General features: G+C 43.3%; 1 protein-coding gene across 1 annotated transcript in view; it reads left to right on the top strand.

Moving 5' to 3' along the window:
• LOC311229310 (actin-related protein 3) overlaps positions 1-14,130 on the top strand; it is a 100,599-nt gene that overhangs the window by 58,960 nt on the left and 27,509 nt on the right. Inside the window, exons 4-6 of the mRNA XM_084315385.1 lie at positions 3,080-3,190; positions 5,699-5,794; positions 6,528-6,635. Coding sequence (XP_084171511.1) covers positions 3,080-3,190; positions 5,699-5,794; positions 6,528-6,635 — 315 coding nt within the window. The remainder of the gene's footprint in view (positions 1-3,079; positions 3,191-5,698; positions 5,795-6,527; positions 6,636-14,130) is intronic.

Here is a 14,130-nt window from a genome sequence, read left to right as displayed (position 1 = left end):
GAGCCATCGGCTGGTAGCTCTGAGGGATCGGCAGAATGTTCTGAGCCATCGGCTGGTAGCTCTGAGGGATCGGCAGAATGTTCTGAGCCATCGCTTGGCTATTCTGCGCCATCGCTTGACTGTTCTGAGAGAGTGTCCGGTCAAGCAGGCCGATCAAAGTCATCAGACAGTTCCCATCTATCTGAGGAGCAGACGTGACACTCGCTCCCACCTGGACAGGGGGCGACTCTGGAAGGTTAGGCGTAGACAACCCCTCGAACACAGGTGTCTGGACATGAACTGTTAAAGGTCTCCCCAGACCTGCACGGTTTGTTCTGGCGTCCCGCTGTCCTCTCATGCTGATCTGATGACGGTCAACATGTTCCTGTATTTCACCAGCTGTCCACTTCTCTGGCGCTTTGACCCGCAAGATTGCGGCAAGGGAAGGATCAGGGCAATACTTTACGAACATCATGGTCACCTCTCGACGGGGGTCATCAATATGTCGCCCATGCCTGCTCAGGCCCTCCTCTGCTGCATCAACAGCCTTGTTAAGTCGGATCCAATACTCGACAGGGTCCTCCCCTGACACAGGCACAGTGTTATAGAAATCCGCAAGAGGCATACTTGAGCATGACACGCCACCGAAATGTTGTTTCAGTATGTCTATCACAACCCTCGGGTTCTCTTGAGGCTTTAGTAACGGGTTGCTACGGAGCGTTATCTTTACAATGTCTCTGGCTCTGCCCATCAGTCTGGACAACATCTCCTGATGCTGCTCGTCCACTCCTATACCTCTCTTCCTCAGGTAGGTGTCCATGAGCTCCTCCCACTCATGCACTGAGAGCTTGTCAGATCCATCTCCTCTGTACACTGGAGGCTCCCTCACATCCGACTGCATGACCAGCTTTACACCAGTCAGGTTGAGTGTGGAGTCGACGCGTGGTTGGCTCCCGCCCGGGCATCGAACCCGCTCTTGACTGCCTTCATTCGCCCGGCTCTCTCCCCTCATCTGAGCCGATATTGACTGCCCCACCTGCTGGGCGATGTGTGATATCAGGTCACTCAATGCTGGGTCGTTCCTGTCGGGGATGGCCGTAGGTGAAAAGGCAGGCCTGTGGGCAAAGGGTGTGTGGCTCGGTAGATGGGTTGAGGTGAAGACTGGGGAACCTTCATTGCCCGGGGCACTAACCTGCTGGGTCTGACTGGGCGCTCGTGACCTCCCTTCACCACCCTGCCAGCCCAGTGAGTTAAATCGAGCCAACAGCTGTGCCCCCCTCCCGGACGCAAAATCACTAGGGCCATGAACCACCCTCTCCTCAATGGCTCCCCCCTCTACAACAGACCCGCTCACTGAAACGGCCTCCACCTCTCCATTATCGTGATCCATTCTATTTTATTTTCTAAAATGAGCTATCAACAAAGAAGGAGAAAAAAAATTAAATATATACTGCGGATCACAATATGTTTACCTTGGCCATTACCAATACTATGCCAAATTAGTGGAGAAATATTTGATTATAATATTTTTCTTGGCTATTCCACTACGAGAGGGGAGAAGAAAAATATATAATAAGGTCACTATATTTTTCAATTGGTTATCCCACCACGAAAGAGGAGAAGAAAAATATATAATAAGGTCACTATATTTTTCAATTGGCTATTCCTATACCAGGAAAGAGAATAAAAATATATATATACGTTGGTCACAATATTTTTCAATAAACCAGAAATCAGAAATCAAAGAAAGAAGAAAAAAAAATTCACTTCGACGACACTCTTCCCGGCGACCAATCTGGCGTTGGTTCTTGTGTTGTCCTGGTCACGGCATCACTGTAACTGGTCTAAGGTCACCCCTCTGTGTCGTCGTCGTGTAGTGGAAGTGAAGACTCAGTTGTGGCAATTCAGTGTGTTTTATTTCACCTGGAGAAGACATTCCACAGGTACATATCAACACTTGGCCAGCAGATGGCGTCAATAACTTGCCTAGGCTCCTTCCTTACTCAGCCAGACTGCTCATTTTGAATGATACATTGAAATATCCATTAAAATAAAACAACACAATGAAATAATACAAAATAACCAATAAGATATCTCCAATTACCTGGAGAAGACATTCCACAGGTACATATCAACACTTGGCCAGCAGATGGCGTCAATAACTTGCCTAGGCTACAAGGGGGGAGAAATATGTCACGCAGTCAGAACGAGGCCTACACGCATTGTTCAGCCATTACCACAAACTCAGTCAGCATGTGTCATACAATAGTTCGCCACCACAGCTAAACCACATTACAAAAAGTGCAGAATTGTTCGCATTAACACAGTTACCAATATATACAACTCCGGTTCATTGCCCGGTAAATTATTTACAATAGTACGTTCTTTTAAACCATTAATAAGTTCTGGGGACATGGGACAGCTCTTACCTCCTTCCTTACTCAGCCAGACTGAACGGAAGGAGGCGGGCGACAAAGTAAGTACGTCACTTCGGCAGGAAGTGACGACGGCTTCAAAATAAAAGACTATGAGAGTAAAAGATAATAATAAACAAATTAAAGTAATAACGTTAGGGAGGGATCTTTGTGGAATACAACATTAGTATATTTTATATACCCGCTACACTCACATTCACCCAAAAAAAAATCCGCAATACTCAGTGTATCGCGATACTATCGTATCGTGACGCAAGTATCGCGATAGTATCGTATCGTGAGGTCTCTGGCGATTCCCACCCCTAATTTCAACTGAGAGCGTGCGAAAGAGCATTGCTTAAAAAAAACGCGAGGCGCGTAGTTCGGAGGAGACGCACGCCTGTCGCAACAAAACCATTGAACAAAACGATAGAAAAAAGGTGCAGGCACGTTCAAAAAGACGCCCAATGTGATCACAGCCTTAAATATCACATTAACCCTTTAAACTATCCTGCTCCCTCTACTGCGTTCAGTCATGTTAAATGAAAATACAGAGGTTCCAAGGTTTCAGAAGATATCAATGTGTGTGAATCTGAGGCATAAGTTGTAAAGCGCTTTGGATGAAAGCTGTTGCATAAAATGCAATCCATTTCTGATGGAAACTTTGGACCCCTTTCTCCCCACAGTGGCCAATCCGGCATGGCATCGTGGAGGACTGGGACCTGATGGAGCGCTTCATGGAGCAGGTCATCTTCAAGTACTTGAGGGCGGAGCCTGAGGACCACTACTTCCTCTTGGTAAGCAAGGAGGAGTCACTCCGGACATATTTCTTTTTCATTTAACCTTTTATTTAGATTGAGATCATTGATCATTGAAGAGATCATTGAGGGTTTCAATTAAGCGAGAGATTACAATAAGCGGAAAACTGTTAGCCTAGCTTAGCGTCATTCACTGGAAGTAGGTGTGCCAGTGTAGCCTGGTTCCCAACAGTCACGAAATACACTCCAAATACAACTACAAAACTTTCCTGTAAACATGTTGTCGGGGGAAATAAAATATTCAAAAATTTGACATTTTCATTTTCTAAGCAGATATACTCTATACCAGGGGTGGGCAATTATTATTCCCGGGGGGCTGAATGAGCAACTGAAAATATGTTGGAGGGCCGGGCCAAAATTCCAAATTCAATTATGCATAATATACATTTTATTTCTATATAAAAAGCAGTAAATGGCATTGTTTTGACCCCTGGTAAGAGTGTATGTTATTATTTGGCAATTAAAAGGTGAGGTTAGCTTTAAAAAATATCATTTATTCAAATAGAATTTATTTCCAAAATGATAAACAAAATGTGAAACATTAATAACAAAGGGCATGTATGAAAAAGTGCTATACAAATAAAGTTATTATTTTGAGTTTCATATACTATTGAAACAAGGATTTCCTTAGCTTTCTAAAGACATCACATCATCTTATAGCCAAAATAAACAAGACATGTTACTGAACTGTGTAAAGAAAAGTGTCCCAGTAGCCTTTTTTACTTTACATGCCTATATTAAACATTTAATGTTTTCAGAACTGTGAAAAAAAAAGAAAAAAAAAAGATCAAGTGTCCCATTTCACTTGTTATATTTCCACATTTTAGTGTTCTTCAGCTCTTTTTTTTCTTCATTCAGTGTGATAAATCCAGTCTCTGTTGAGCTTTAACAAGTCCATCAAAGTCAGGTTGCATGTCTGAGGTGGAGATGCGAAGCACAGCTGCCAGATGTTCATCAGTGAGAGAGGATCTGTACCTGGACTTGGTAAACATCATGACTGAGAATGTCTGTTCACATATAGGTGGATCCAAAGAAAACCAACATCTTCTGAGCATGTCTCCTCATGTTTGGAAAGTTCTCCTCCTTGAGAGCAGAGTAGAACTCTAGCAGTGATGCTGACTTAAAGTGCTCTTTCAGTAGTGAATCAGACTGCAGGTCAATGAGTTCAAGCTGAACATCAGTGGGTGCTCTATCAACACTGCAGGTAAAGGGAGAGGAAACCAGCTGCATTTCATCCTCAAACCTTGAAAACGCCTTGAAAATTCACCATGCAGTGCTCCCAACATGGATGAGTACCTGTGCCGGTGATCAGCTGATGGTCTGACTTCTTTCAGGGTTTTCATGTGTTTGAGATTGTTGCTGCCTAGTTGCCCTGAAATTAATTGCAACTTTGTCATGAAGGCTTTCACATGGCTATGCATTTCATGAGCAAAAATGCCCTTGCCCTGCAGTTGTGTGTTCAGTAGGGATGGGTACCGTTCATATTTGAACCGGTACCTGTGAATCGATACCGGTACCCAACGGTACCTTTTTTCTGTACTTTAGTCTCTAAAAATTTAATCTACCTACCTCAGTTGTGAAAAAAGAAATCCAAACGTCAAATAACCACACTTTCGACCGTTTTTGGCTTGCCCCGACTGCTTTGTTGTTGAATCAAGTCAAATATTTTTTTTTATTATCATGTAATCTTTCGCGGGCCGGTCAGAATCATCCTATCCGGCCCGCGGGCCGTACAATGCCCAGGTCTGCTCTATACTATATTTTTTGCCAAACCACTGCTGCCTCTGAGCGCAGTGATTTCATCACCTCAAAAGCCCAGTTTTTAAAAATTAAAAGAATTTGCGAGCGGTATCATATGGCACAGGGCCTCTCATTTCTCCCAGACGGTTCTGCATCTAAGGGCTTAAGGGTGGTAATGGCAGCATATACTACATCACCACAATCCTGAGTCATGCAGTTTCAACATATTATTCTTCTACTAGAAAGCAGGTTCTATTTCTATAAAGAAAGACAAGTTTTGTTCGGGTGAACTGAACTCTCTGTGTGTCTGTGTGTCTCTGTATGTGTGTGTCTGTGTGTCTGTGTGTCTCTGTATGTGTGTGTCTGTGTGTCTCTGTATGTGTGTGTCTGTGTGTCTCTGTGTGTGTGTGTGTGTGTGTGTGTGTGTGTGTGTGTGTGTGTGTGTGTGTGTGTGTGTGTGTGTGTGTGTGTGTGTGTGTGTGTGTGTGTGTGTGTGTGTGTGTGTCTCTGTATGTGTGTGTCTGTGTGTGTGTGTGTGTGTGTGTGTGTGTGTGTGTGTGTGTGTGTGTGTGTGTGTGTGTGTGTGTGTGTGTGTGTGTGTGTGTGTGTGTGTGTGTGTGTGTGTGTGTGTGTGTGTGTGTGTGTGTGTGTGTGTGTGTGTGTGTGTGTGTGTGTGTGTGTGTGTGTGTGTGTGTGTGTGTGTGTGTGTGTGTGTGTGTGTGTGTGTGTGTGGTTGTGTCTCTCCAGACGGAGCCCCCTCTGAACACACCAGAGAACCGGGAGTACACAGCAGAGATCATGTTTGAGTCCTTCAACGTGCCCGGACTCTACATCGCAGTGCAGGTCGGTCTCCTCCCCTGGAACTATTGATATTAGTGCGGAGAGTAGGAGCACCAGCAGAGCCGGTCACAGTAGTATTCATTGTTGTGGTAGTACTCCTAGGCCTAACAAAAATAATAGTTGGTTTCAGGTTGGTTGTCAGTTTGGCCATGGGTAGGTAGGGAATTTATTTTATTTTTTATTTTTTTTTATTCTTTCCCACGGCGACTATGGATAGGGAATTTCTTTATTTAATTAACCCTTTCACTGCCACACGACAGAAGGTTAGCCCTTTACTATCACACAACCGACGGCGATGCTCCATCATTAGCATCATTAGCTCCAAAAATGATGACTCCAGTGTCAGCTAAGTGACTAGATGTAAATGTCCTGGCAGTAGCATATTATAGTATTTATTGATTGACACCAAATCTTTCAGTAACGGTAACATATTATTGGAACCCACATGTCAAAAAGACCGGTATGGTCCCTTGCCATCACAACAAGTGATGCTATATAATATTTGTATGGAAACCATATTACCCTCTGAAAGTGTGAGTGTTGTCAGCCAGTTTGACACCTCTCTCTCTCGCAGGCCGCCGCGTTGGCTGTCGTCAGTCAGTTTGACATGACAGTGTGTGTCTCTCTCTCTCTCTCTCTCTCTCTCTCTCTCTCTCTCTCTCTCTCTCTCTCTCTCTCTCTCTCTCTCTCTCTCTCTCTCTCTCTCTCTCTCTCTCTCTCTCTCTCTCTCTCTCAGGCTGTGTTGGCTCTGGCAGCCTCCTGGACGTCCAGACAGGTGGGGGAGAGGACGCTGACTGGCACCGTCATCGACAGCGGCGACGGCGTCACCCACGTCATCCCCGTGGTGAGTCCCACCAGCTGTCTACACACACCCACCCACTCATTCAATGAGTTGCACTGGCTAATTGAGTTAATTGAAGAAATAACTAATTGCATAGACAAAAAGAAGTATACACTGAGTATTTCTAGATCTAAAAAAAACATTAGATACCATTGATCCTGACATCTTACTCAACAAAATGGAAAGCTATGGTATTAGAGAGGTTATGCTAAATTGGTTGAAAAGCTACATAGGAAACGGGCAGTCATTTGTACAGGTGAGTATAAAGCAACATGTACGCATATGAATCGTGGGGTCCCACAAGGGTCAGTATTCGGCCTGAAACTGTTAATTTTGTACATCAATGACATATGTATGGTTTCTTTTTATAATAAAACACAAGATACTACTTAGTCATAGTGATAAGGATAAGCGCTCAATGAAGAAACCCAATCCCCTTACCAAACATCTATGCTACGAACCCAGTTTAGGGTAAGGGGTGTGGGTGCAGGAGGAAATGGTTCAAATGTGAGCTCCAGGTATTGACAATGCCTGATTTTATTGGCATTTTTATTATTGGCAATATTGAAAGAGTATATGAAAATAGGTCTGGATATACTAATGCCTTATTTTAGCCTGGTGCCTGCATACCAATACCCTTAGTTTTAAGAAACATGCAAAAGACGATGAGCTGAGCCAAACATTTGAGATATATTAGAAACTCACTTACAGTTGTACAGGCATCAAATAGGCTACATTTATTAATGCAATGATCTGTTCTCCTTTTACCTACTGTGTGTGTCCTGCTGGACTCGAGCAAGACAGCCTGAAGCCTCTACAGTCAAACAAGCCCTTAAAACGTTTGATAAGAAGATAATTAAGATACCTCTCTAATGCTGCTCCTCCACCCCTTAACCCTTTCACTGACACACTACAGAAGGTTAACCCTTTACTATCACACTATAGACGGTAACCGTGAAAAGGTTAGGGTAGTGAAAGGGTTAACCTTCTGTATTGTCGCAGTGAAAGGGTTAACCGTTTGGTAGTGTGGCAGTGAAAGGGTTAAGAGCTTTGTTCAACTCTCCTCTGAGCAGATGGGACAGTGTTGTTACGAGGTCAACCTCAAGGAGGCAGTGTAGCATTCCTAAACCAGGAACTGCCTTTCAATCAGCTTTCTCATTTAAAGCCACAACGGAGTGGAATAAGCTTCCCACAGATGTGAAAGTCTGCACAAATTTAATTATTGTTGGGCAGAGGAACCCTCCTAATAATAATATATTTGATTTGTAGTGCGCTTTATAGTTGTGGAGTAAATCTCAAAGCGCTACATTTTAAAATAACATAAAAACTAGCAAGAGTAAAAGAAGAAGGAATATAAGCAAGACTAAAGCTAGTAAGGAGTAAAAAGAACACTAAAACTAGGAGTTGACGGGCGGCTGGGTGGCGCAGCGGTCATTGTGCTCGTCACCAACGCACGAGACACCGGTATCGAATCCGGCTGTCGCCGTTGCCTCCGGCTTGGGCCGGCCGTCATACAAACTCAATTGGCAGAGTTAGCAGGTGGGAAGTCGATGGGTGGTAATCTGGACGTTGTAAACAGCGACTCCTACAGGTCGGTTGGGGCGCCTGCACAGCAGAGACAGGACAATGGCGGGGGTAGTGTGTAGGGATGGGAATCCTAATTGGCCGATGCCGTGTGGCTCCCGTGACTTTCAATTCCCTTATCGCTGCCAGGTTTTTCCTACAGTTGCGCAATAAAGTTAGCATGTAGCCATGGCAGACTCTATTTGATTCCTTAAGGGCTCGAAATTGCCTGGGTTTTGGTAATATGCTCCCGAAATGCTCCCGCTGTTTGGCTACTTCTATGTGCAGTGAAAACTACTTGAATGCTTTAGAACCTAGTCATTGATTTAGTTCAGGGTGAGCTAAGACGCTCTGCATCTTCTGGCCGCCTCAGACCTACTCCTATCCAAGCTCCGGGAGGGTCATCAAAGAGAAGCCGCCTATTCTCAGTCCTTGCCCCACAATGGTGGAATGAACTACCCACCCCAGTTAGGACAGCCGAATCCCGTCCAATCTTTCGCCGTCGACTAAAGACTCACTTCTTCAACCATTATCTGAATAAAAAAAAATATATCTAACCCTAACTAACCGTACTGTCATGCACTTGTCCTAATAAACTAACCTACACTGTAGCACTCAACACTTTGATGAACATTGTTGCTCAGCTGATAGAGTTGTGCCCTTCCTGATGGCTTGTCGTACAGAACTTGTAAGTCGCTTTGGATAAAAGCGTCAGCTAAATGACTAAATGTAAATGTAAATGTAGTTCTGTTGCATTTCCAATTTATTTATGTAAATTATAAATTGATCAGGTATCGATAAGGGTATCGATAAAGAATCGAATCGATAAGCAGAATCGATAATGGAATCGTATCGATAAAATCCTATCAATTCCCATCCCTAGTAGTGTGAGCCTCCCACACGTTATTCCTTGCCAAATGAGAGTCCGCGCTGGCAGGTGAAAAGATGCGACTGGCTGCCTACACATGTATCGGAGGGGACATGCGATGGGCTTCTATCCTCCCTACAACCGGCCAGTGGGGGGCACATGCGAGCAACGTTCAAGACAGGGGAGGGGAGAATTGGCACGGCTAAATTGGGATGGGAGAAAAAATAGAAAAAGAGGAGAAAAAAAGTGGATAAAAAAAAAACTAGGAGTTGTGGGGTGATGAGTCCTTTGAGGTAGAGGGGGCGTTTCCGTGGAGGCATTGGTGAGTGAGCAGGGAGACTTTGAACTCGATCCTGAGTAGGAATGCCCCCCGGACCCCGGTTCTAAACGGGAACCAGTACTAAATTAGAAAAAAACGGAGTATTGATAAGCTCCGACGTTATCGGTACTGCTATCGATACTCTAGAAATTATTATTACTATGAGTTTTTTTCCGAGGAATTTAAACGTTGCGAACTATCTCTCCTCTCTCTGTCTCTGCACGAGAAGCGAGCCGCAGCGAGCCATTATTACTCACACAACTTTTTTTGCCATTGCTATGTCTACTATACATTGGTTTCTTGTTCGAATGCATTTATTTCTATAGACCAGTGGTGCCCAACCAGTCGGCCGTGATCGACCGGTATATCAATGACATGCAATATAATTTATGCGAGCAATGTTAGCTGCTAACTAGTAATAAATAGGCTAAGCTAACTAGCGTTAGCCGTTAGATTAGCGTTAACCATGGAAAACGCTCAAAGCGGACTCCACGACACCAGTTCCATTCGTGAGAATTTTATGATGAATTGAAAATGGGGGACCCTGATGTAAACAAGACAAAAGTCTTTCTCTGGTCTGCATCCCCTTAACAATTGTATGTATTGAGCTGTACTGTACTGTACCCATTCTGCAATCTGTTAATAAAGTTTTCAATCAATCAATCAAGAAAAGGGGGTGAGTTATATTGACAAGGCTTGACAACAGAGGTTCAAATATAACTTAATATTTATTGGTTATTTGTTTCTTTATATCGGGCATCCAGTTTCCATCACTGTGTGTTAAACTCTTCCTGTGTTTACATTCAAGCGTGACATCATCGCCTACGGCAAGCTTACACGCTCAAAACGCAAACCGTAAACAGAACCCGGAGCGCACCAAGACACACAGCCTCTACTAATAACATGGAGTATTGAACCGTTTTTAACAGCTGGGTATTGGGTGGGACATTCTGATTTAAGAACTTTCTAAATAAAATAGAAAGTCCCAAAATAGTTAATTTATCTGACTGCTTGTATTAATTGATAAAAAAGTTGCCATGTGCAGTAATATAGTTATATAAAAAAATAATAAAGCAATGTCGATTCTGTTAAGCCTTAAGGTCCCCCTATAGGGGACCCTGCTTTTCTTTATCATAAATCGATCAATAGAGACCGTATTAGATCCCCAATTATCATATCATGGGGTATCATTGGAAAGCCACACTCATTGGCTACAACCCTGTGCAAAGATTTTCGGGTTCGCCAAATGATTGACGGAACTAGAGCCCCGGGAGTCGGCGGTTGTAGCTGGTAATGTGTACTTTTGCGTACTTTGGGGCACGCCTCACATATCGGCATGTAACTCGAGAACCGCTGAACGGATTTTGTCACCTGAAAGGGCAATCGACAGGCAACAAATAGGGCTTTAATTCTATCTATATAATGTATTAAAATAAATGCATACCCGAGCCACTAGAGGTCGGCAAAGAATCGTCCACATGTGGGCCCTTGGATGTTAAGAGGTTAATGTTTTTAAATATTTTTTTTTGTAGCAAAGAGTAAAGACCATAACCCTATCAAAAACAGTAGTCAAAGTGTATATTTTAATTTTACCGATGTTTTATACGATTTATCGGAAATACTAATTTATCGGAAAAAGCTAATTATCGTAAAAACCTCAAGGAAATGACTAAATCCAGATTCAACCTTGCCATTGGAAAGAGGAGCATTTTCCTTATCCATAGATGTATGATTTGGCCATAATAAGGTCAAGTTCAAGGTCAAATATGAATTTATAATTAAAATCTATTATCATTAATTACTGTATCTACAAATCCTTGTTTAATCATCTTCCCTTTATTCATTTGCTTAGATTTACACGTGTACACAGATGTACACATGTTCTCAATAAGGTGGTGAATGAGCTCAGTGAGCATTTTCTCCTACCCGTATACATTTTTGATCAAAGATGCAAAAATTATAAATCATAATTTATATTCTCCTTTTCTTCATTACAATTTACTCAGCCTAGTAACAGACACAATATTTCTGACACTGGAAATACATACCCCCAGGTCCCTAGATGTTCCTAGATACCAATAACATGCAAATTGACCTTGCCGAAGTGGAGCAATCTTTCATTTACTTAGGCAAGTACCTTTAGGCGAAAACGGTCTACAGATTAACAGGTTATTTTTTTTTTTTTTTTGCTAAATAAAAAAGAACAGATACGAGTATCGATAAAGTACCGAACTGTTAAGCAGTATCGATAAGAGTAGTAGTATCGATAAAATCCTAATGATACCCATCCCTAATCCTGAGTGAGACAGGGAGCCAGTGAAGGGACTTGAGGATAGGTCCTACCTCTCTAGTAGTCTAGCAGTGACAGTGGAACCCTCTACCTCTCTAGTAGTCTAGCAGTGACAGTGGAACCCTCTACCTCTCTAGTAGTCTAGCAGTGACAGTGGAACCCTCTACCTCTCTAGTAGTCTAGCAGTGACAGGGGAACCCTCTACCTCTAGTAGTCTAGCAGTGACAGGGGAACCCTCTACCTCTAGTAGTCTAGCAGTGACAGTGGAACCCTCTACCTCTAGTAGTCTAGCAGTGACAGGGGAACCCTCTACCTCTAGTAGTCTAGCAGTGACAGTGGAACCCTCTACCTCTCTAGTAGTCTAGCAGTGACAGGGGAACCCTCTACCTCTCTAGTAGTCTAGTAGTGACAGTGGAACCCTCTACCTCTCTAGTAGTCTAGCAGTGACAGGGGAACCCTCTACCTCTCTAGTAGTCTAGCAGTGACAGGGGAACCCTCTACCTCTAGTAGTCTAGCAGTGACAGGGGAACCCTCTACCTCTCTAGTAGTCTAGCAGTGACAGGGGAACCCTCTACCTCTCTAGTAGTCTAGCAGTGACAGGAGAACCCTCTACCTCTCTAGTAGTCTAGCAGTGACAGGGGAACCCTCTACCTCTAGTAGTCTAGCAGTGACAGGGGAACCCTCTACCTCTCTAGTAGTCTAGCAGTGACAGGGGAACCCTCTACCTCTCTAGTTGTCTAGCAGTGACAGGGGAACCCTCTACCTCTCTAGTAGTCTAGCAGTGACAGGGGAACCCTCTACCTCTAGTAGTCTAGCAGTGACAGGGGAACCCTCTACCTCTAGTAGTCTAACAGTGACAGTGGAACCCTCTACCTCTAGTAGTCTAACAGTGACAGGGGAACCCTCTACCTCTAGTAGTCTAGCAGTGACAGGAGAACCCTCTACCTCTCTAGTAGTCTAACAGTGACAGGGGAACCCTCTACCTCTCTAGTAGTCTAGCAGTGACAGTGGAACTCTCTACCTCTCTATTAGTCTAGCAGTGACATGGGAACCCTCTACCTCTAGTAGTCTAGCAGTGACAGGGGAACCCTCTACCTCTAGTAGTCTAGCAGTGACAGGGGAACCCTCTACCTCTAGTAGTCTAGCAGTGACAGGGGAACCCTCTACCTCCAGTAGTCTAGCAGTGACAGGGGAACCCTCTACCTCTAGTAGTCTAGCAGTGACAGGGGAACCCTCTACCTCTAGTAGTCTAGCAGTGACAGGGGAACCCTCTACCTCTAGTAGTCTAGCAACAGTTCTTTAGTTTAAAGTAGGGCTGACCTCGATAGTCGACTACCCCCCCAATACAAAAAAAGAAGAAATATTTGTATTTTTATTTGTATTTTTCATTCCATTTGGGCTGTGGGGGTGCTTAATGTCTGAAGGAGTCGACTGAAGGCTTCTTGTCCTCTGCAAAAGCATGCAATTGGTCCACTGATGGATACATCTTGATATTTGTCTAGTCTAGTGTGTTCATTAGACGGGTGAAATCCTCTTTCAGTGCCTCTGTGCCTGTTTTCTTAGGCAGTTAGCCTCTGGTATGCGCACCATTACTGTTAGCCACGCTTCTAGGCCTCTTTTCTGTTGGAAAGAATGATAAAACATTTTAAAAAATATATATTGTACTTTTTAATTTTTTTTTGCATTCGACTAAGAGGTTGGCAGTCGGCTACGGCTCCTTTCGATCGATTAGTCGACTATTCGACTAATCGGGGTCAGCCCTAGTTTAAAGGCGACATTGTAGAAAACAGGTTTTCCCTAGTCTTTGTATGGATTGTCACACAGGGATTAATTGACTTTGATTTATCAATTATTTGTGGTTTTCTTTGAGCCAGGAACACTGCCTACTAGGGGTGTAACGATGCATCGATTAATCGAAATGCATCGATTCTAATGTGTTCGATTCGATGCATCGATTTGAATATGTTAGAATTTTTTTTATGTCTTTATTTTGTGTGTATTGTTTTTATTGACATATAGTCCATTCATGCTGAGTGAATCAGTTCCCCCAGCCACATTTGTGTATTCAAATTTTTTGGGGGAATTAAATGATAGAAATTTTATCGAATCGAATCGTGGTCAAATGAAGAGATTTCTTGATGCATTGAATCGTTGCCTGAAGAATCGTAATCGAATCGTTGTGAGGTCGAATCGTTACACCCCTACTGCCTACCTAATGTACTGCCCAGTTTGTAAACGTGTTTTACTCTTGGGTGTGGGTGTTAGCCAGTCGGGGAAGAGAATAATTAATTTAAAATGTGTTGCTACAACCACCAAAAACACTGTTCAATTTACAATAATTTATTTTCCCTTTTCTTTTTTCTTGTTTATAATCTCTGTTTAGCAGCTGACTTTTTAAAGTTCCTTATCAAATCAAATCAAATTTATTTGTAAGGCCCGACAACACACGTTAATGTCC

This window comes from Notolepis coatsorum (genome assembly GCF_963971535.1).
Source record: "Notolepis coatsorum genome assembly, chromosome: 5".
Lineage (NCBI taxonomy): Eukaryota > Metazoa > Chordata > Actinopteri > Aulopiformes > Paralepididae > Notolepis > Notolepis coatsorum.
The sequence above is the reverse complement of the archived record's forward strand: the minus strand, read 5'-3'. Positions and strand labels throughout refer to the sequence as shown.